This window comes from Sceloporus occidentalis, unplaced genomic scaffold (assembly GCF_023333645.1).
Source record: "Sceloporus occidentalis isolate IW3139 unplaced genomic scaffold, rSceOcc1.0.p SCAF_5, whole genome shotgun sequence".
Lineage (NCBI taxonomy): Eukaryota > Metazoa > Chordata > Lepidosauria > Squamata > Phrynosomatidae > Sceloporus > Sceloporus occidentalis.
In genome coordinates, this window is record NW_028316985.1 from 85,964,194 (window position 1) to 85,986,102 (window position 21,909).

General features: G+C 39.0%; 1 protein-coding gene across 3 annotated transcripts in view; it reads right to left on the bottom strand.

Annotated features, from left to right (window-relative positions):
- SEMA3C (semaphorin 3C) overlaps positions 1 to 21,909 on the bottom strand; it is a 171,148-nt gene that overhangs the window by 14,191 nt on the left and 135,048 nt on the right. For all 3 annotated transcript variants that reach the window (XM_089524625.1, XM_089524624.1, XM_089524626.1), the window contains 4 exons: positions 17,017 to 17,239; positions 7,284 to 7,372; positions 4,505 to 4,546; positions 1,793 to 1,950 (listed from right to left, as the gene is read on the bottom strand). In XM_089524625.1, the coding sequence (XP_089380751.1) occupies positions 1,793 to 1,950; positions 4,505 to 4,546; positions 7,284 to 7,372; positions 17,017 to 17,239 (512 nt within the window). The remainder of the gene's footprint in view (positions 1 to 1,792; positions 1,951 to 4,504; positions 4,547 to 7,283; positions 7,373 to 17,016; positions 17,240 to 21,909) is intronic.

The following is a 21,909-nucleotide window of genomic DNA, read 5'->3' on the forward strand; positions in this document are numbered from 1 at the left end:
ATGCTGAAACCATTAGACCATGCTGGTTCTATACAACAAACAATACTGCTCTGTTGAGATACACTTTTGCTCTGGTAATATAAGTACATCCAATAATGGAATTGAAAAGAGTCTGGTCTCTGAAAATGCAGTCAATAGTTGTTAACTGCATTTTTCAAAAGCTATGCATCTGTGGTTCAAATACTGTTTTTGCTCATGTCAATTCAGGCAGTCTAAATCTAAAAAAAGAAAATGTGAGAGTTCAGCGATAATTCTATATTTTCAACTGTTTTTAGTGTCATTAATAATTCAATTAAATCTTAATGGAATTAACATGCACAACTGTTTTAATGATATTGTACTTGTTTTAATTTGTAAACCTCCTTGTGTCTCAGTTTTGGGGAAAAGTGTGTGGGGAGCTATAAGTAAAGATAATCATTGCCATCATCATCATCATCATCATCATCATCATCATCACCACCACCACCACCACCATCGCATACAGAAGGAACTTAAACAGTCACAGAGTTACATTACTTGTACACTGCCCTGAAATCACACAATGAAGAGTGGCTAGAAATATTTTGATATACCTATGCAACACAAACAAGTGGAGCATCCTTAATCCAAAAGTCCAGAATTTGAAATACTTCAAAATATGAAACGTTTTGAGAGCTGACAATGAAGCCACAAGTGGAAAATCCCACCTCTGACCTCATGTGATGGATCACAGTCAGAGACAGTTTATTCCACATCCCCAAGGGAAAAAAGAATGCCCTGTTCCCCCTCAGCTCTGATACCTGTACAGCAGGCCTACTGTATCCATGGAAGTTTGATTCCAGGACCCCACATGGATGCCAAAAAAACACAGATGCTGAACTCATTTCATATATATATAATGGTATAGAACAGCACCGGAGATGGTGATAACCCCCAGCTACCAGACATGCATTCTTCAGGTTCCCCCTCGTCTGGAAGCCTACTAGCCATCTGCTTCTATCTTTGATGTGGCAGCTGCAACACTTCTGCTAATTTGTCCTCACTATGCATATGCATATATTACAAAATCCTAAAAAGTCAAAATCCTAAAAAGTCCAAAAACTTAAATACATCTGGTCTGGTCCCAAACATTTTAGGTAAGGGATACTCAACTTGTACTTCAGTCTTGAGAAATAATGATGATATATGCCCTTCTTGATGTCGTGGCACCACAACTCCTGTCATCCTCACCAATTACTATACCGACTATAGTTTATGGGAGTTGCAACACAATGCCATCTGACTGTCCATATACCCACCCCTGTTCTAAACTAAGCACAATTAAGGTGGGGAAAACCCATACTCACTTGGACACATGTACTTTACTGCAAAAGATCTTACTTGTTGGGGTACTAAAAAGGGAGCATGGAAGTAAAAATTGAAATGCTTAATCTCTAGATACCAAATGAAAGAAGCACAACAGTTATAACCTTTTCCATGAGGGGAATGCTGCCAATAAACTACTCCATTAATTATTAGTCAATGAGCAGCTTGTCCTTTTGCTGGCAGTTATCCACAGAAAGAGGTCAGACCCTCCAAACTTGAAACGAAGCACAAAGTCTTCAAGTGTTAAAGCTGTGCTATTAATAAATTAATACTCTAGATGGCCCAGCCCTGCCAAGTGTGTGTGCATGTGTGCATATGAATATATGGCAATTTAAAAGTGATCAATGAAAGACCTCCTCTTCCAATATTGTATTACATACCTAGGAAATAAATAGAAGCTTCACATTTCTTTTTGCAAATCCCACCAGTCCCCCAAATATTTATTTACCTTTTCCCTGTTGGGTAGAACCTGGAGCAGGAATTGCCATCCCAGGCACAGTAGGGATCTCTGGCAAGGCAGCAGTCAGCACAGGCCGTCCCATATATATGACAGCGATGCAAAGAAACCTGGGTGACCCCTTCATCCGAGCTTACATACAACTGTTGCTATTTAATAGGAAATTGAGAGAGATTTATTTCAGGTGCTGAGATTAGAGAAGGAAAGTTAGCCAGGATGCAACTAATGAAGGACTAAAGCTTTCCTATTCTTTTGGAATTAACAACGAAACCGAGAGGTGAGCTACTGATGGGTAGAGAGCCAAAGCAAACAGAAGGTTCTCTCAGGTTAATTCGCCTATAATATTATACCTTCCTGCTAGAAAACGCTTAACACTTTTTAAACACTGTGGTTCATTGTTTCTTTATGTCAGGAGGAGGGCTAAATTCAGCTTGGAGATCTGATATACTACTCCTTTTTCAGTATTTTAATTCCACCACCCCTAGCTGGAAATTTGGATCAGACTAACGGATTTAAGAAACCTTATTTCTTCTGCATACCATATTTGGCGTCACCTTTACTTTTGTGGCAAGAGGGAATAGCCATTGAGTTATGAAGAAGTCAGTGAGTCTTAAGCCATGACTAACCTACTGAAATGAATACAGTAGGTTAGCCATAGCTTAAGGCTCACTGACTTCAATAGGACTAAAGTTCAACTATGGGGATGTTCCCACTAGGTGAAACCCCGCGTTCTGAATCGAATCCAAGGAGTGGCGTTCCTATTAGGATCCGATTTAAACCTAGAACGGTTCTAGAGCAACCCGCAATCGTCCCCACTACAAATCGAATCGTAGAGCGGAATAAAATTTTGAATCGAGTTTTTGTCATTTAATGCACGTTAAAAAAGATGTAGGGTCTGACCTTCGTTTTTCCCTTGATTCGAGTTAGGAATCGGAGCATTTAAATAGGAACGACAGCCTTTGAAATCGGGTTAGATGGATGGGAGGAGCGGAGTGCGATGGGGCTGGCCTTGGGGGAGTTGCCCTTTCTGTCCCCATCCGTCATGGCTGTCGCCATTTTTGCTTCCCTCACCCCTTTGTCCGCTGTGGTCTTTCAATAATTTTTTATTTTAATGGTTTACAGGCGCTTAATCTCTTCAGCGCTTTAAGCGCCTGAAGTCCCGGCTGCTCAAGCGCCTGCATCTGCCAAAGGAGTACAAGGCTTCCCCCGGTGGATTGCAACCTCCCCTCTGTGTGGGGGGAGCCCATTTCTAATGGAGGAGAGGCAGGAAGGCAAGCCTCCTCTCGAAGAGGCATTCCCTGCCCACTTGGGCTCTGATCTCGCCCAGGCAGGGAAGGGAAGGCTCCTCGCAAGGAGGCATCTGATCTCGCCCAGGCAGGGAAGGGCTCTGATCAATGGGGGGGGGGGGGAGAGAATAGAGCCTTTCTCCCTCTCTTTCTCAAACGGAATCTGCCTTCTCCTCCAACCCTGGAAAGAGAATCTTTGGGAAGAGTGCTCCCTCCCTGCTTTTCCAGCAGCCTCCTTCATTGATCTCTGTGCTCTCTGAAGGGATTCTCCCTGGCTGTCTTGGGAGACATCAAGAGGGGATGCTGTCCTGCAAAACCCATCCCATAGTTTCTCTGGAAACAGCTTGGGCTCCTCAAATTCGCTTTGCCAGAAGCCTCTCCCATTGATCTCTGGGCTCTCTGAAGGGATTCTCCCTGGCTGTCTTGGGAGACATCAAGAGGGGATGCTGTCCTGCAAAACCTATCCCCATAGTTTCTCTGGAAACAGTTTGGGCTCCTCAAATTCGCTTTGCCAGAAGCCTCTCCCATTGATCTCTGGGCTCTCTGAAGGGATTCTCCCTGGCTGTCTTGGGAGACATCAAGAGGGGATGCTGTCCTGCAAAACCTATCCCCATAGTTTCTCTGAAAACAGCTTGGGCTCCTCAAATTCGCTTTGCCAGAAGCCTCTCCCATTGATCTCTGGGCTCTCTGAAGGGATTCTCCCTGGCTGTCTTGGGAGACATCAAGAGGGGATGCTGTCCTGCAAAACCTATCCCCATAGTTTCTCTGGAAACAGCTTGGGCTCCTCAAATTCGCTTTGCCAGAAGCCTCTCCCATTGATCTCTGGGCTCTCTGAAGGGATTCTCCCTGGCTGTCTTGGGAGACATCAAGAGGGGATGCTGTCCTGCAAAACCTATCCCCATAGTTTCTCTGGAAACAGTTTGGGCTCCTCAAATTCGCTTTGCCAGAAGCCTCTCCCATTGATCTCTGGGCTCTCTGAAGGGATTCTCCCTGGCTGTCTTGGGAAATGAAATGGAAACGATGCCAAAAGTTAAATCGCTTCCAAATATTCCGGATTAACGTTACGTCATTCTGACGTACTATTGATTGACAGCCCCAAATAAGGCATGGAGGAGAAGAATCGATTTATTTAAACACCGATTTCATGCCAAGTAGGAACGCTTGCAGGTAAAAACTTCGATTTAAATAACCAGATGGGAACGAAGAATAACGCGTTTCGGAACGCGAGATAACACCAGGGTTATTTTGAATCGGTTTTATTAAAAACGTTGTATTTTAAATCGTTTCAAATATTAAGTGGGAACAACCCCTATATTAGGTTGGACCCAGACATATAACGGTTTGTAAAGATTGCATTTAAGGTGAATGATCAACTATAGTTACATAAATGCTTAATAAATGTCCTTTCTCTCTTTACCTTCTTAGATGAAATGGCCATTGTTGTTATTGGAGCATTATTCTGGAAGAAAAATAAAAATAAAGGGGAGTTTTGAATTCTTAAATTTCTATTTCAATTAACCAAGATTATAACAACTTCCAATACATCAAATAATAGCTCATTCTGGAAGGTCAGCTTTTCTTGACAGCTTCATAATTTCCCCTCATCATTGTCTGTGACAGTGCAAAGTTTGACAGAGATTACATTCTCTGATCCATGTGTCTGCATCTCTGGAGTTGACATCACTAAGCCCCTCAGTCTAAACACTTGCAAGTTCTAGACAATTCCAGATGAACAGCTCATAAAGAACCACTTCAGGAGTGAAGATAGCCAACTTATGCCTTCAAACCATCACTTTCTGTTTGCAACAAATCCTTCTATTTATGCTTTGAAGCTGATAGCACACTGCATTTTATGTCACACCTCATATTTAATTAGCACGTAAGCAGGATGAGGGGGATATCTAATGTTTCCTGCTCACAATGCTTAACAGTGCATGTGTTTTTACATTATCAATGAAAAATGTCAGTATTAAAAATTAAGTGTTGGCCCACTTGACATTTTGTTTGCTTTCAGCATATTCAAAGGGCACATCAAGCTAGCTAGTGCTTTGCTCTCTTTTGCTTCTTCAATATTCAGCTAGAATCAGAAAAGCATGAAGTGATAATTGGTGTCTTGTATAAAGCTGCAACCTAATTTTTTTTTAAAAGCTGATAATATAAAAGAGCATAAACAATTCTGGGGCTCATGGATTAACCAGAATAATCATAAGAGAAAAATGAAGTTATGGCAGATGAAGTTGAGCTGTCTTCAACTGCAAGGAAACATGAAGTGCAGTAGTAGAATAGAGGAGAAGGCACAAGATCAACTGTGGTTTGCTGGTGGCCCAAGCTAGTACCCATGTTGGTTGCTGGGTCTGTGCAAAGAGTGGTAAATCTGAGTCTGATGAAGACAGGATTGGCTATTAAAATTTTTAGAGATGGCCAAATTGAATAAATTAACATGTCTTTTGAATGATGGAAAAATAAATAGTTTTGTAAACATTTGGGAACAAGTCATAGGATATATCAATAATATGTGGGGTGAATTGTCAGTTATTGGTTTTTGGTGAAATTGAAGGCTTTCGTGGCCAGCATCCATGGTTTTTTTGTGGGTTTTTTGGGCTATGTGGCCATGGTCTAGAAGATTTTCCTCCTGACGTTTCGCCAGCATCTGTGGTTGGCATCTTCAGAGAATGTTTGCCTGGAAAAAGTGGGTCTATATATACTATGTGAGCCTGGGAATGCAGGAGTGATTTTCATGTGTATTGTTCTGTGCTGATGGTAGGCCTCAGGTTGGGAGGCTAATGCAAAAGAGGATTTGTGCATGGATAGGATATTTAATACTAATAAATACTAATACTAATTACAACCACAAAAATTGGAACCCAAATGGATTCAACATTGGAGATCTGTATCCCCGGTGGGCTCAAGTGTGAGTTGGTGATTTGAACTTTTCATTGCTCTTTTACACCCAAAGTTTTCCCTAGGATCTTTTCCTGAGTCTTGGCAGGATTGTTCCTATTACCATATTAGCTGTTTATATAAGGATCTTAGTGAGCAGCACAAGATTATTGCTGCTTTTGAACTGAGCACAGACACATTGTGGGAGCTGATGAGCAGATATATTATATTTTAAATGGTTGCAGGACACTGAGGAAGACTGGTGTCGAAATGCGTCTGGCCTTAAGTGTTTTATATCATTTTATGATTTTATTTTTTGCATTTGCATAACTCTTAGTGGGGTATTGTTACCCTTTTAGAAATTTTATTGGCTTTCCTGCTTCAGGGTTCGATTACTCTGGATTTGAGTTTGGATATTTTTTGCTCATTTTTCAGTGGGGTACTTATACCATTTTAGAAATTTTACTGGCTTCTCTACTCCAGGGTTTATTTAATCCCTTATTTCTTCACAGTAGTGTCTTTTGGTAATTGGAAGTGGGATATAATTTATTTAGTGATATTTTACACACACAGATTTTCTTTGGCAGAACCCTTTAATTTTGTTTTTGGACAATATGATTTTCCCACCCCTGACCCTGACCATAAAAGATGTATGAATGAAGGCAGAATCTTTAAATGTGAAACAAGCTACTTTGATTTACTTCATTGGAATAACATGATTGTTCTTCTCATTTTTATGTTTAACTACAGAGTGATCTGGAGAAATGATTGATAAGGACCACTCCATTCTATGGCTTTTCCTTCCTGAATTATTTATCCATCTTTGTAGTTCTGGTTGATTGAAGTCTGTGGGTATCCAACTCCAATAACATCTGTGTTTGTAAAAATACAGAAAATAAAACAAAACCAGGCTATTTTACTTGAGATCTGTAGCTTAGTGTCAGAACGCTCCTTGGATAATCAAAAACAAAAAGAACCTGGCATCATATCACAATTGTTTGCAATTGTGATGTAGCAAAAACCCATTTGCTTCTAGCAGCTGCTGCAATGAAATGGGCTGAAGGGGAACATCCACTTATTGAAATCCTTTTAATCCAGGAAGGCAACATAAAAAAAAAAATCAATTTAAATGCTGAACAAAAAAATTGAGCCCTCCTTTTCACTTGGATAAGTCCAACTTCATAACGGGGGGGGGGGGGGGGAGTTGCAGTGCTCCTCATTTGATCTTTTATCAAAGACAGTTCAAGCCTCCCAACTTATTTTAGATAAAAGTGTTTTGACAGAGGAGGGAAACAGTAAGTCTGAGAGAGACCAACCTTAAACATCTCAAGTTCTTCTAAGATGAGTTCTCCACTTGTAGAAGAGTTATTGGGCAGGACCACAACTTTCTGTACAGTTCCCTGGTCTGTAACATGAGGGAAAGGGAGTCACAGTGGGGAAGCAAAAACAGAGCAAGAAATCAAATGCACTGATTTTGACAAAATCCAAACTGACTGGAACAATGGGAATAATGTCATCAGTACAAAACAGAACAGTATATTAGCACACCTGGTTGCTTCTTGTAGGATATCAAACACCTTCATGCTAACTAGTAAAAACATTTTGTGAGATTGTACTTTTTGGGTTCATTTACAAGGTTCCATTAGGAACACTAAAGAGAAGACATCCCCAAAAAAGAAATTTGCTCCTCATCCCCCCTGCAATATTTCTGGGCTTCTATACCCTGAAGGCACCAAATCCCATATTATCTTGGAAGCTAAGCAGGACCAGCTCTGTTTAGTACTTGGATGTTAGTAATAATATTATCAAGTACTGTAGAGTACATTTCAGAGGAAGGAACTGGTAAAACCACTTCTGGGTATTCCTTGCTTAAGAAAACTCTGTTTATTCATATAGTTGCCATATGCTGACAGGTGATTTGAAGGGACATACACAGGTATGTTAGAAATGAGGCTACATGTACCTCAAGATCCTTCTTTTTAGGCCTTCAGTATATTTTTTTTTAAAAAAAGAAATTACTTTTTTGTTTTTGTTGATGCCTCTTTTATGCCGTCCCCAAGACTTCCCCTGATAGTGCCACTGGTAATTCTCCTTTTTCATCAACCAGCCAAAACTGTGATTTATTTCAATATAGTATGCCTCTTTTCAAAATAAAATAAGAATCAGGCATACTCATCTGGATACAATTTCTTCTTATGCAGGCAAATACAAGGAGTACAGCAATATTTTGAACTCCCCCCATCCTCCTTCCCATTACATATTAGGCTTTATAAAGATCAGAATTGTAGCTAACATTAGGGTACAAGTTGAGAATACCTTAAGTAAATGCATACTTTTAACTTCCCATGCAGAATTTTAAAAACTGTACCAAGTTCAGTGTATACAGTATATCATTAGAAACCAAAGACACTCTGGACAACCTTAAAGAGTTATGGACTCTTTTCTGCACGTACATTAGCCATCAATTTCCACAGAGATCCAAACTACAGAAAATATTACGCAATTTATGTCAAGTAAATTATTCTAGTTATTTGCAGGGAAATACATTACTGAAGATAATTTTTGGCAACAATCCTCAACGGTTTCTGTAGGAACAGTTAATGTGGTGTGAGGTACATGTATCCAAACTCTGAGGGATAAACTAGATATGAAAGAAACCTTCCTTGGAATTCAAATAGCAGGTTCAGAGAAGATTTCCCCATCTGTCACACTAAGATTGCCAATCTGTATGAGTGTGGCTGCTCCGGCTTCACAAATGTAAAAGCTTCATAGAGAATGGTGCTTTCAAATGATAGTTTGTCCTTCATAATCCACAGGACTTCTGAGCTATGTTTGTGTTCTCATTAAATTGTGACTCAAATTTAAAGTGTTCTCCGAAGCAAGGATATTTTCTCAGATTTGGATTGCAAAATAGATGAGGGTGGCTAAAAGATTTCAGTAAAGGGGAAAGGATCATAGCAAGCTCAAAAGATTGCTATTTGCTAATGTTGGGATTTACTCAACATTAAACTGACAGTGTGCGCGTGCACATGTGCGCACACACACATGCGCACAATATTTTGGGAGGTTTTACTATTATCTCTTTTAAAAACCATCTTACCAGAAAGACAGTAATGTTGGAAACAGAAGTAAAACAAGCTAAGGCAAATGCAACATGTGAAGTTGAAGGCTTTCATGGCTGGCATCCATAGTTTTTTGTGAGTTTTTTGGGCTATGTGGCCATGTTCTAGAAGAGTTTATTCCTGATGTTTCACCAGCATCTGTGGCTGGTATCTTCAGAGAAATAATTTCAAATAATTTCTGATTTATGGTGACTCTAAGGCAAACCTATCATGGGGTTTTCTTGGCAAGATTTGTTCAGAGGGGGCCTGCCATTGCCTTCTTCTGAGGTTAAAAGAATGACTTGCCCAAAGTCACCCAGTGGACTAACATACTCAAGGGGAGTTTAAATGCTGGTTTCCCAGAGTCTTATTCCAACACAGACTACTGTAACACAAACTGTAACATGTGATCCTGTAAAATTTGAAATAAATTTTATAGGATTACAGTGGCCTCTAATGGGTTACAAGGAAATTTAGAAAGCCTTCTAGCTATAGTGACATGCATCACACTTTTTATGTTACAGATTTTAAACTGCTGCCTCTGGTCAGAAGAACTAGAAATTATATTTTGTTACTATTCTGCCTTTCTCCCAATATTGGGACAGTGGTTCATACACGATGGATGCAGAGAGCATGACTAAAGCAAGGATAATAATTCTAAACCTTTATAGATGTTTAATTCATAATCACTCAGCCGTTCTACAACTCTCTTGTACTTAATGTTATCTCTTATGGGGTTTTATACAAAGAGCCTCATTTCCTCTATGTCAAACCAAGCACTACAGGTTAGGCTTCAACCTAAATAGTGACTCGCCTTCTTAGTAAAAGTAAGCAAATTTGTCCAATCAACACCTCCAAAAATTGTTGATCAGCAACAACTATACAATAGTGGTTGAGCTACAAATTAGAAATTGTTTTGTGAGTTACCTCTGCTACAAACCTAGTAAGCAGCTGCAGGCAAGCTATTATTTTTCAGCCCACAGCACTACACTGTAATATGGTAATCATAACACTGACCTATTATTATTATTATTATTATTATTATTATTATTATTATTATTATCCCTCCTTTCTCCCAAAGTGGGACCCAAGGCAGCTAACATACGTAAAATACAACAATTAAAAGTGTACAATTAAAATAGTAAAAATATAAAAATTACAAATATGAAATTTAAAACATACAAAATTAAAATTAACAATCCAAGACCAACCCTCTCATCTCCCAATAAAACCAAGCCTGTCAGATTTCAAAAGGACTGTTTAAACAAAAATGCCTTTGCCTGCCTGTGAAAGGCCAGCAGTGAGGGGGCCAGGCTAGTCTCCCATGGAAGTAATTCAAATAATGTAAATATTAAGCGTTCCAAAAACTTACAAGCACCGCATAAACCCTTTATATTACACTGGTATTATTAAATATCCTATATTTCTTGTGAGAATTTGGAAAGCAGCAAAAGAAATGGGAAACTGAAGGGTAAACTGCCAAAAGACTGATAAATGGAGGAAATGATGGATGGTATGGAAGACAAAAAGAGTCAAGGAAGGAATATACCGTATTAAAAAATCTAAATATTGACCCATGTGGTCAATTACTAGAAGAATTGTCTAGTGGCAGAAGATGAAACTCCCGGAAAGAAAAACACTCAAAGAGCTACTGAGCTACAGCAGAGGACAACTATGAGTGGTACTATACGACACAACCCAACTCCAGTTGAAAGGACGTTCAGCTTTTGACACACTCAAACTACAAAAATAGTACAAAAAGGAAAATCCAAAGCTGCACAAAACATATTATAGAAACATGGACTTTATATCAAGGGAAGCTAGACATAGTAAAACAAGTAATGAAGAAATGGAATGTAGAAAAATTGCAAATAATTGGGGAGAGTGATTAAAAGTCAACATTATCAGGAAGGAATGCAAATGCAAAAAGACACTGTCTGCAGCTAAAAAGAAAGAGAAACCTGAATTGATCACAGATAGAACTCTTCAAGCAGTTAAGGGCAGATGGGAAGCAAAAGAAAGAGCGGAAAGAAATAGTCAGAATTCTGAATGCAATTGTTCAGTGACTTGTGTGCAAAGACGAAGAGAAATAGTATAATAATCAATGTATAGAAATTAAATTAAATTAGATTTAAATGTGGGACATTAGATGTTCTTTCTATTTAGCAAGATACTTTATGGAATTTAGCAGGGCTGAACATGGTTTAAACAGTTTTCACTCCTTCAGTCATGTAGAATTAAGGCTGACAATGATGTTTTAAAATATTGTATGAACTTTATTTGTGTTTATTAATTGCTTGTTACAAATTATACTACTTTTTGTTCTTATAAATAAATTCACAATTGTATATAAAAATACTGAACAAATATCTGAAAGCATGTGGCACTTATCTCCTCACTGTTTTCTAACTTGTACATTGAACATTTCATACATAAATCTGGATTAGATTTGGAGGAAGGAGATGTGAAAACTGGAGGAAAGAAAACCAACAATTTTAGACATACACATAGCACCATAGTACTTGTACAAAACAGCAAAAACTTGGAATGATTACTGACGAATGTCAAGGAAGAAAGTGCAAAGGCAGGTTTACAGACACTGAAATAGTTCAAGATTTTCCATACCTTGGCTCAGTCATTAATCAGAATGGAAACAGCAATCAGAAGAGTGTGATTAGAAATGGCAGCTATGAGGATACTAGACATAATTTGGAAGTGTAAAGGAATATCATTGTATACTAAAGTCAGGATAGTCCATGCTGTAGTATTCTCCATTTCTACTACTAAAAAGACAAATAAATGGGTCCTAGAGGAAATCAAGCTTGAACTCTCCCTAGAAGGCAAGACAATTTAAAATTGAGACTGTTATACTTGGCCATATCATGAGAACACATGGCTCATTAGAAAAGACAATAATTGTTGGTAAGGTGGAAGGCAGTAGGAAAAGAGAAAGACTGCATTCCAAATGGAAAGACTCGATCAAGGAAGCCACAGCCCTAAGTCTGCAAACCCTGAACAGGGCTGTTGATGAAAGGGTGACTTGCTGGTCTCTCATGCATAGGATCAGCATATGTTGAGGTTGAAGAAATACACCTATGAATATTTGGCCACTAGTCAATATGTTCAATTTTCTGATACAAGATAAATGTTTGTATCTTTCCATGCATTTTACACTGAGACAGCCAAAAAAGATAACATTCCAGTCTGTACAGTCAATGTCCAAAAAAACCAGCATTCTAAACAGACTTTAAACCCCCCCCCTCCAATAAAAACAACCCTCAAATAAGCAAAAGACAAAAACTGAGAGGTCACATTGTCCACATCAGAAAAACCACTACCACAAATGTAGTAAATACTGGATGACAGTTTCATGGAGAGATCTTTTCTTTTGAGGTGGTCCGTATTCTTTCAAGTAAGAGATAATTGCAGTTCTGGTTCAAAAAAGGATGCAATATACAGTACATATCTCATTCTGACCTCAAGATCAAGAAAACAAACAGAGAAATAAAAGCTAAGTCTAAAAATAAGCTTGTTCTCTACATTTGGCTGGAAACATTTCTATGAAACGATAACAGAATGAGCTTGCTGGGATGGCAAAAACCTGACTACATCATCTTCTGCATTGTGAGGTACTTCTCTCATAAATATTCTCATCTTGTCAAATTCTTTTTGCGCCCCTTTCAGAATTGGTCAGATGTTTCTTTTCTCTCAGAAAGCTACAGATTCATACGATAATTTTAGTTCAGCTGAAAATCGGTGCCAATTTAAAGGTGCAGGCATTCCTGTGATAAAATTACCAGCCTTATCCAAACTCTGATTTGTTTCCAAATAATTTTTGGAAGCAAGACAGCTCTGATTAAGATAAGCGAAATGGCTTAACAAGGGCAAACTTATGTGGCATGTAATGTACGTTGTATGTCTTCAAGTCAAATCATGGGGTTTTCTTTGGAAGATTTGTTCAGAGGAGGTTTCCCATTGCCTTCCAATGAGGCTGAGAGCATGTGGCTTGCCCAATGTTGCCCATTGGGTTCCATGGCCAAGTGTCCCCTCTTGGCCATGAAACCCAATGGGTGACGCTGGACAAGGGTCTCCCAGTGTTTCCAGACTCGTAGTGCAACACTAGCCAACCATATAAATTAGGGAAATTCCTCTAAATTAATATGAGTGTGTCACCACATTCCAGCCAAAGTCTGCAATGAGGAATGGAGAACACTGACTAATCCACTTAGCAGGTTACTGTGCTTGAAGAGAGAGCACTGTAGCTCTGTTTCAATATTATATCTTCATGCAAGACATTCATCTGAGGCAGAAAGTGTCATTGTGTTTGCTTGTTCTGTAACATCTAGTTTCAGCAAATTGTGTCAACAGCAAGTCCTTTTTCCATCCCTCTGTATAAAGTGGTAGCTTCTCTACCAATTGCCACTACTGGTGTACAAAATACTTCATACATCCAACCTATGCAATGATCTGGTGGGACAGACCACTAAATTTTCCTTTATACAGAAGGGTGGGGAAACAACATGAATGTTGGAATGCTTTGCAGTCACTAGAAACAGCCGCTCAATCCCTAATATTTCTCTCTCCCTTCTGAATGCTATGCAAAGCAAACAGTGCCACATACTATTTCTTCAGTGTGGATTTCTCTTTCTCAATTCATCCTCATGGGTACAAAAAAATTCAAGTAACTGTGATGTCACATTTTATATTTGTTATAACTAGTCACAACCAGAAAAGAGACTGATGTTCAAGGTCACTGTTTAAACCAGCAGCCATGTATCCTCTGTCCTCTAAGATCTGGTTTCAGCCTATGATATTGCATATATTTACTGAAGTTCAACAGTAAATTAATAGCTAATCAAGAATTTAAACACAGGCTAACTAGGTCCTAGCCCAGCATTTAATTCACTGCATTACAGAATGGATGTTAGAATGAGGTAAATAGTGTGCACTCTGATTCTTAAGAACTGTAAAACACTGTATGACTGAGAAGTAAAAGTGAGACATGCCCAGATGGTAAAGAGAAGACATGAGGTTACTGAAGTGTCATACTGCTCTTTATGGAAACAACCACCACACTACTCCAAAGTCAATCACTCCTCTTGTTTTGTATTGGATTAGGAAATGCACCCTACCCTACTCTTTTCCAGCACTCCTTTCAGCTTTTTAATGGATGAATGCTTTTCATCTGAGAGGCAGCTCCATTTTGTAGTAGTTAAAAAGGCTCCCTGGAGCACTAAATTTGTGCATCAGCCCATCAGCTCTGTGGAGCGCTTTAAGGTATTTTGGGGATGAATGGCACACATTAACTATGAGATCATTATCATTCAGAAAACCATGCCATCTGTCACATGAACAATTGTCTGCTTATGGGATTTATTTCACTAGCTCTGTAACTGAGAAAAGCAATTCTGTACCTTCTTATTAGCACTTGGCAAGGAATAGCTGCTATGAGATTGGCATGATCACCTAGGGTGACAGAGGGCAAGCTGAATTCACATACTGGTTATGTACAAAGATGATAGAATGTCCTGTTACTACACATTCAGATAAAAACAGATTTCTTGAACTATTATTAGAATATATATGCATGTCACTGAAAGCTGCCTACCCCTCAGGTTAACACACACACACACACACACACACACACACACACACACACACACACACATTATGTGCATAGAATAGAATACCAGGGAAATGGCTGGCCTAGGCTCCTTTGCTAAGATGTTTGTCTTCTGAGAGGTGGATGGTCGTGTGTGTGTGTGTGTGTGTGTGTGTGTGTGTGTGTGTGTTGGAGTGGGAACATTAAAAGATGTAGTCCATCACTCGCAGCCCAAAATACTGCAGACCTAGGAAATCTAACTATTGTTGTTGCAACACTTTTTGCAACCCTACAGGTGCAACCTTAAGGCGATCCTATCACAGGGTTTTCTCAGCAAGATTTGTCCAGGGGGGACCTTTGCCTTCCTCTGAGGCTTAGAGGGTGTGACTTGTCCACAGTCACTCAGTGGGTTTCCATGGTTGAGCAGAGACCTGAACCCTTGTCTCCAGAATCATAGTCCAATGCTTAAATCATTACACCATGCTGCCTATCAAGCAAAACCATGTAAAAGATTTATCTGCATGAATAGATCAGCCCTGAAGCTAAACAGGAGGAGGTATTTCTGAACTTGGCATGGGAACATTCTACTTTGAAGAATGACTCGTGGTGACAGACATGACTGGCAACATGTCAGCCCAGCTTCAGAGCTCATCCATATTGCTGAGCCTAAATGTCACCACTCTGCCAAGTCTCATTTGCCATTGTCAAAGGACCAATGGAGCCCACAGCAGCAATTATCAAGTCTGCCAGTACTGTATGATACCTCCACTCATTCTCTCACTCTGCCTCTCACTTTTACTCTCACCAGAAGGAAGTTGACACAAATCTTTTAATTAGACAGTCTTGCCCGTTCCTACTTTCTTTGGTGACTGAGATCTTTAGAAAATGATTTCCAGTCCCATTCAAAACACAAAGGATAAAATATAGTGTTTGCAATTAATCACACCCATAGGTTCCATTACAAATAACACATGTTCACTAGTTCTTGTGTACAATCAGACTATTTTAAGTAGGCAAAGTTAAAGGAAAAGAAAGGATCCTACTTGATGCACTTACAGTAAGGGTTCTTAAGCTAAGGTCCATAGATATTGAAGAGTCCATGCAAGGTCTGATGGGGCCCATGAAGAACTGGGTGTAAAAAATATAATTTTTCTTTCATTTCTTTCTGTTATTTCCATTTTCCCTGTAACACTGAGCATCCTGGAACCAAGCCCCAGAGGATACTAAGGGCCCACTGTATTTCAAAGGAAGGAATTTGCAGACAACTCTGCATATTCCTTGCTAAGAAACCCTATGAAATTCATGGGGTTGCCATTAGTTGACAGACAAAGTGGAGGCACAAATGCCAAAAGTTAGAAGGCTGTGGGAAAAGAGGAAGAGTGCAATACAGGTGGATAGACTCAATAAAGAAAACCAAGGCCCTGAATTTGCAACACCTTAGCAGAGCTGTTGATAACAGGATGATTTAGAGGTTTTCTTATTCATAAGTTTGGCATAAATTGAAGTCAACAGCAATTTGAAAAAATTAATGAGAAGCAAAAGCTTTAAATGCTTATTAAAATGTAATTCAGAATACAAAATAACAAAACAACTCTAGCTTGTTGGGTTTTGTTTGTTTGTTTCAGGGACACTGCAGTTGTATCCTACATTGAGAATCCTACACTGAATAGGGTTTAGGACTACATTACCTCCAGGAACATGTTGTAATTCCTTAAAATCTCTTTAAAAAAACTTCCAAGGCACCTGTGACTATTGTCTCAGTGGAAGCCTTTTGTGCTTGCATCCTTGCCCTGGGGATACTTATGAGATGGCAAGATTACTCAATCTGGAGTTTCACTCATGGCAGGTAAAGAGGATATATATTATTTAGGGATGTGATTCTTTGCTAATTTTACTGTCAAAATTAAGAAAGAGTAATTTAGCAACTTTCTTCCCATTGCACAGCTTTTGAAGACTTTTTGCAGTTCAGGGCTTATTCTGCATAAAATGTGCATGTGGTATTTTTCTGCAGAAGACAGTCATTTCTGAGCAGGAAACAGCATTTTCCAGCAGATGAAATGTTGTAGTTGGGGCCCTGTTCTGTGCAAGATTCACACATGTTTTGTGGAGAAAGCAGCAAATATTAATTAAAGCACAGAAAACACGGGGGGGGGGGGGGTTGGCACCAAAAAACCATGCATGAATTTTGCACAGAATAAGCCTTGAAAACATCCTTGTGAAGTCCAGGATGCTGGTTGTCAGAGTTTCCTGACACTTGAGAAACTCTTTTTGTAAAGCATTCTTAAAATATTTTCAAATAGTCTTCCCATTCCTAAATAAATAAAGCTAGATGTGTTATTTTCTTACCTGTTCCAAGAAACAAGACGTGGTATCTTCCATCTGCAGCGCTGACACGGTCGACAGCTATCTTTGTGTATTTGTAGTCAGTGCCTGTCCGAATGATCAGAGGTCTCTTGTGGATTGGGTAGATGGGATTAAACATCAAGGGATGATTCCTGATAAAAGTCACCACATCATCTGGAAACTCCTTAGTTGTCCGTATGTTGGGTGTGAAGGCTCCTCCAGGACACTGCAAAAAAGACACTGACAATCCTCAGCAATTACATCCATCACGTTTCAGAGTTCAATTCTCTGGGGACAGCCTGAAAACATTACTTTCTAAAAGAATATTTTTCCCAACCTATATTTCTAAGTAACAATTCATAGAAATCTGAATGATTTTTTCTTAGTACTTGGAGTAAGGTGAACAAATCATCACCAATACATGTGCATGAGCTGTTGCGCACAGTTTACCAGGCAGATTTAACTCTAATTCATCCAATTCTGATTTCATTTAGATACTGGGAAAGAATGTTCCATGATCTAATGTTTGCTTTGCTACAAAGTTAATCTCTTTGAAGGCTCACACTTAGGAAAATCATTCATAAAGACTAGATGTGTCCTGAAAAGGAAAATAAATAAAGCAACACACACACACTGCTGAACTGATCCAGCAAGCATGCAGATCTGATGTAGATATGTATATTGAGAGGAGGTGCATCACAATGTCTCTGTGGTCCTCAATGAACATGATGAATATGTTTATGATGTTACAAAGCATGTACATTCCTTAGTGAAGCTACTTAATCAGCCAAAACAAAGCATATCAATGCTGGATTGGGACCATAAAACTTTTAATGAGCTCTACGACTGTTAATTGATCACATATAATCAAACATATAATTACTTCAATTTCCCGTAAGTGTACCTTCATCTATTTGTATTCTGAGCAACAGTTCCGCAAGTACGAACACATACAGTACATGACAGACTCAAAGAAAAAAATGTCATTCAGAAAGCTAACTGCAATACATTTCAACAATATAGCCATGTTAGTCTGTAGAATCAGTATGTAGAGGGATCTTGTAGCTTTTGTAGACTTCAGTCTACTTCCTCAGATGCATATGCATCTGAAAAAATACAGCAGTTTGCTTATACTGCAAGAGTAGTGCAACAGGCCTGGATGTTCAATGCAGCAGATTCATTTGTTTGGAGAGCAGCCTATTGGATTGAGTCTTAGGCAAGTATATGCTTTTACAAGGCCTATTAGGTAAATATTGCACATGTTTCCTGTATTTGTAAGATGAGAGTAAATGCAGAGAATTGTGTAACCACAGTCAAGGCTAGTGTGCCCATGAAATTCAATGTCCAGCCAATTAACAGAGTACTACATTTTACTTGAACAATCTAATTGGCCATAGCTAATATAATGGTAAACTTCCCAAATAAGGAAAAAATAAAGAATGATGAATAGGGGAAAGGAAAGTTCACTTTCTGGTGCATTAACTTGTTTCATTTTTCAATTCAAAAGTGTTCAGATGCCCAAACCTCAAACTAAATGACTGTTTTAGCTTGTCAGCTGCTGAAAGGTTTTAAATGGGTGAGTTCCCAGTAGCAGCTACCTTCTCAAACCAATTTATCATTGCTGACTATAGCTTTCTTTTGTTTTGCCCTGTGTGACCCTTCCTAAGAAGGGTCATTTAGCTTCAACAATTCAAAGACAAATAAGGAACAAAATAGCCAAAAAAACAACAATTCCAAAGTATACTACATACTCAGTTTCATATAATGAATTGCATTCTAGGGTGCTAGAGTCTAGCAATAAAGATTCATTTTACAGTCAGCTCTACTTATCTACAGATTTTTTATCCATGGATTCAAGCATCAACGGTTTGAAAATACTTTTTAAAAGTATAAATTCCTGATAGCAAACCTTAATTTTGCCATTTTATATAAGGGACACCATTTTGATGTGCCATTATATTTAATGGGACTTGAGCATGCACGGGTTTTGTTATCCACAAGGGATCTTGGAACCAAACCCCAGCGGATAACAAGGACCCACTGTATATTTAAGTATTCACATGGCAAGGAATGGGGGACTGGCTTATTGATCTCAAAAGGTTCACAGGGTATTGGCTTCTCTGCAGCTTAGTTGCACAGTGTTATCTTCAAAAATTATGCGTGCATATAACTCACACTTTTTCAGGAGACCTGTTTGTTTATTTACTGTGTTAAATATTCATACCCCATCCCATAATGTAAGATTGAATGTACTTCACTTAAATAGTCATTGCAATATTGTATATCAGGGAGAAGGCTAGATGAAAACCTTTCTAGCAGACACAGTAAAAATAGCTGAGGCAAGGAATGTACATTTAGGGTTGCAGAAATCATCCTACTCTATTCTGGCAGTCCAGGAAAGACTGTACTCTTTAAAATGCTGATGTATATACCAAGTATTCTTTTAGTTTTGACAGACAGAGAAGCTGACAAAAAGTTAAGAACACTGCACTTTGTGGTTACAGCTTAAGAAGGAAGTCATGCTTGGAGAAAAAGAATACTTTCCAGTATTTGCTCAAATCAGAGCACTGCATTCTTTTATGAATTACAAGAACAGCACTCATTTCTAACAAAAGCAAATGAGTATACCCAAGTTAAACTGAAAAAGAAGGCAATATTGTGTTTTTCACTTGAAATGAGATCCTATACTATTTGTCTTGGCTTTCCTTAAGTGCCAGAAAGGAAGGTCTACTACAGTTATAGGCCTAAATCCAGGATCACATTAGTAGCTTCCTAATAAGTGCCGTAAGAACCTCCTATAGCTCTCTGCACCACACACATACTGGATCCAGAGGGCTTTTATTCCCCTAAGTGGGTTCTGAGGGTCCATGGGAGCGGGCTTCAGGGAAAAGGGGAGAATACTCTGTAGTTCCACTGATCTAAGTAGTTCAGCAATTGGATATCTTTGCTGAAGCCTGGCTGTAATATAGATTTGAAACCTTCCCTTTTAAATCATCAGACATTGATTAATCAGTTTTTTAAATGCAGGGCCAGAGCAGATGGGCAGAAAAGAGTGGCCTGAGTTCGCTCTGGCTACAAGTGGGTTGGGACAGTGCCACCCACAAAGCCCGCTTGGAAAGCAGTCCATGGCTGCAGGACCCAACCTGCACTGCCAGGAGCTGGATTATCCTGGGTCCTTTTTGCTTTGGGCTGCATTGGAGGCATGTGTTATTTGAATGCCATGCCTCTAAAGTGGCCAGAAGCTGCTTCTTTTTGCCTGTCTGTTCTGGTCCTTAGATCTTGAGATTTCTTGGTAGGAATTCAACCTTGACATGTAATTGAAAATAAAAGCCACATGGTAGATGTAGCACAGGTGAATGTAAGTAGACACCTAGAAGTTGGGCACTTTGCAATGGGAGAATGATTGGGAGAATGTTAGGAATAGGGGTAGAATGTATGGACCCATCCTTCATAGCATCTTACTTTTTGTAATGACCAGGGACAAGGGAGAAGCAACTGTGGTGGGTCTAGGAACCAATTTTTCCACCTCTGGGTCTCACAAGCCATGGCATACCCAAGATGAGCCCGTGCCATTGAAAGTTGAAATGTATTTGTTTAGGCCAAGACCCTGCATTGTCAGATGTGACTAGGACAACAGAGTTTCATTGTTATTTATGAAAATGCCACCCTTCAAAAACCTATTTGTTAAGCCAGCTAGTGCTCCAAACCAAGAGTTTCTGAGGCACTGAAGAAGGGGCAATTGGGAAAGTGTTGCAGCCATCATTTCCGAATGTCTCAGTCTGCAGTGCCTTGGAATGTATTCATTTATATCCACTTTCCTCTCAAATGGGTTTCATAGTGGCTTACAGCATATCTTAGAGCAGTTAAAACAGTATGAAGTACAAAAGAAACCCTTCCATTGGAAGCTTTTAAGAAATTAATATATTGTAACCTGCCTTGAATCCCACTGTGGGAGAAAGGTGGGATATAAATCCTGGAAATAGATAGATAGATGATAGATAGATAGACAGACAGACAGACAGACAGACAGACAGACAGACAGGAACACTGCCTGGCTTAATAGGGAAGCTTTGGGTCACAATCAGTCATTAACAGCCATAAACATGAATCCCAAAAGTCATGAAAGAGTACGTCCAGCTTATGATCTTGTAAATACTGAATCCAAAAGTCATGAAAGAGTACGTCCAGCTTATGATCTTGTAAATACTGAACAAGATGCCAGACTTAATTTATCTCCTGTCTTTTTCCCAGGATGGGACCCAAGGCAACCTATAACAAATTAAAACAAAATACAGCTAAAATCTTATACAAAAAGTTTAAAAATTAAACAATTTTAACAAAAGCACAACATTAAAACATTTTAAAACACATGTAAATAACAGGAGCAACAACAACAACAACAACAGAATAAAACACTGGACACCACATTTAAACACTTTGTGCCACATCAGTTAAATGCTACAGGCCTGCCTAAGTAAAAACGTATTTTACCTGTTGCTAGAAAGAGTCAAAAGCCACTTCAGTTTTTGTTGTGGAGTGTGGCTTTCTTTGTTTTTTTTTTTTTTTTTTTTTTTTGTAATATTGTTATTCTTGCCACATTTTCTAGGAGTGGGAAATGATGTTCCTCCACATTTTTAAAAAAAATATGGGCAGGCTCATATGGTTCTGTGAGAGGTAGAGTAGATGAAGCTTGATCTGGCTAAGGAAGCCACTGTTTAGACTAAAAAGGCACCCATTTCAGCAACAGTTAATGTGCAATGGAATAAGATTAGGTAATATATTCACTTGGCAACAGTTGTGTCCTGCAGGCTTTGGCACCCTTTCAAAACATACCAATCACTGCAGATATTTCTGCCACAATCAAGAGTGAGTTATTGAAACCCAGAATGATGTAAT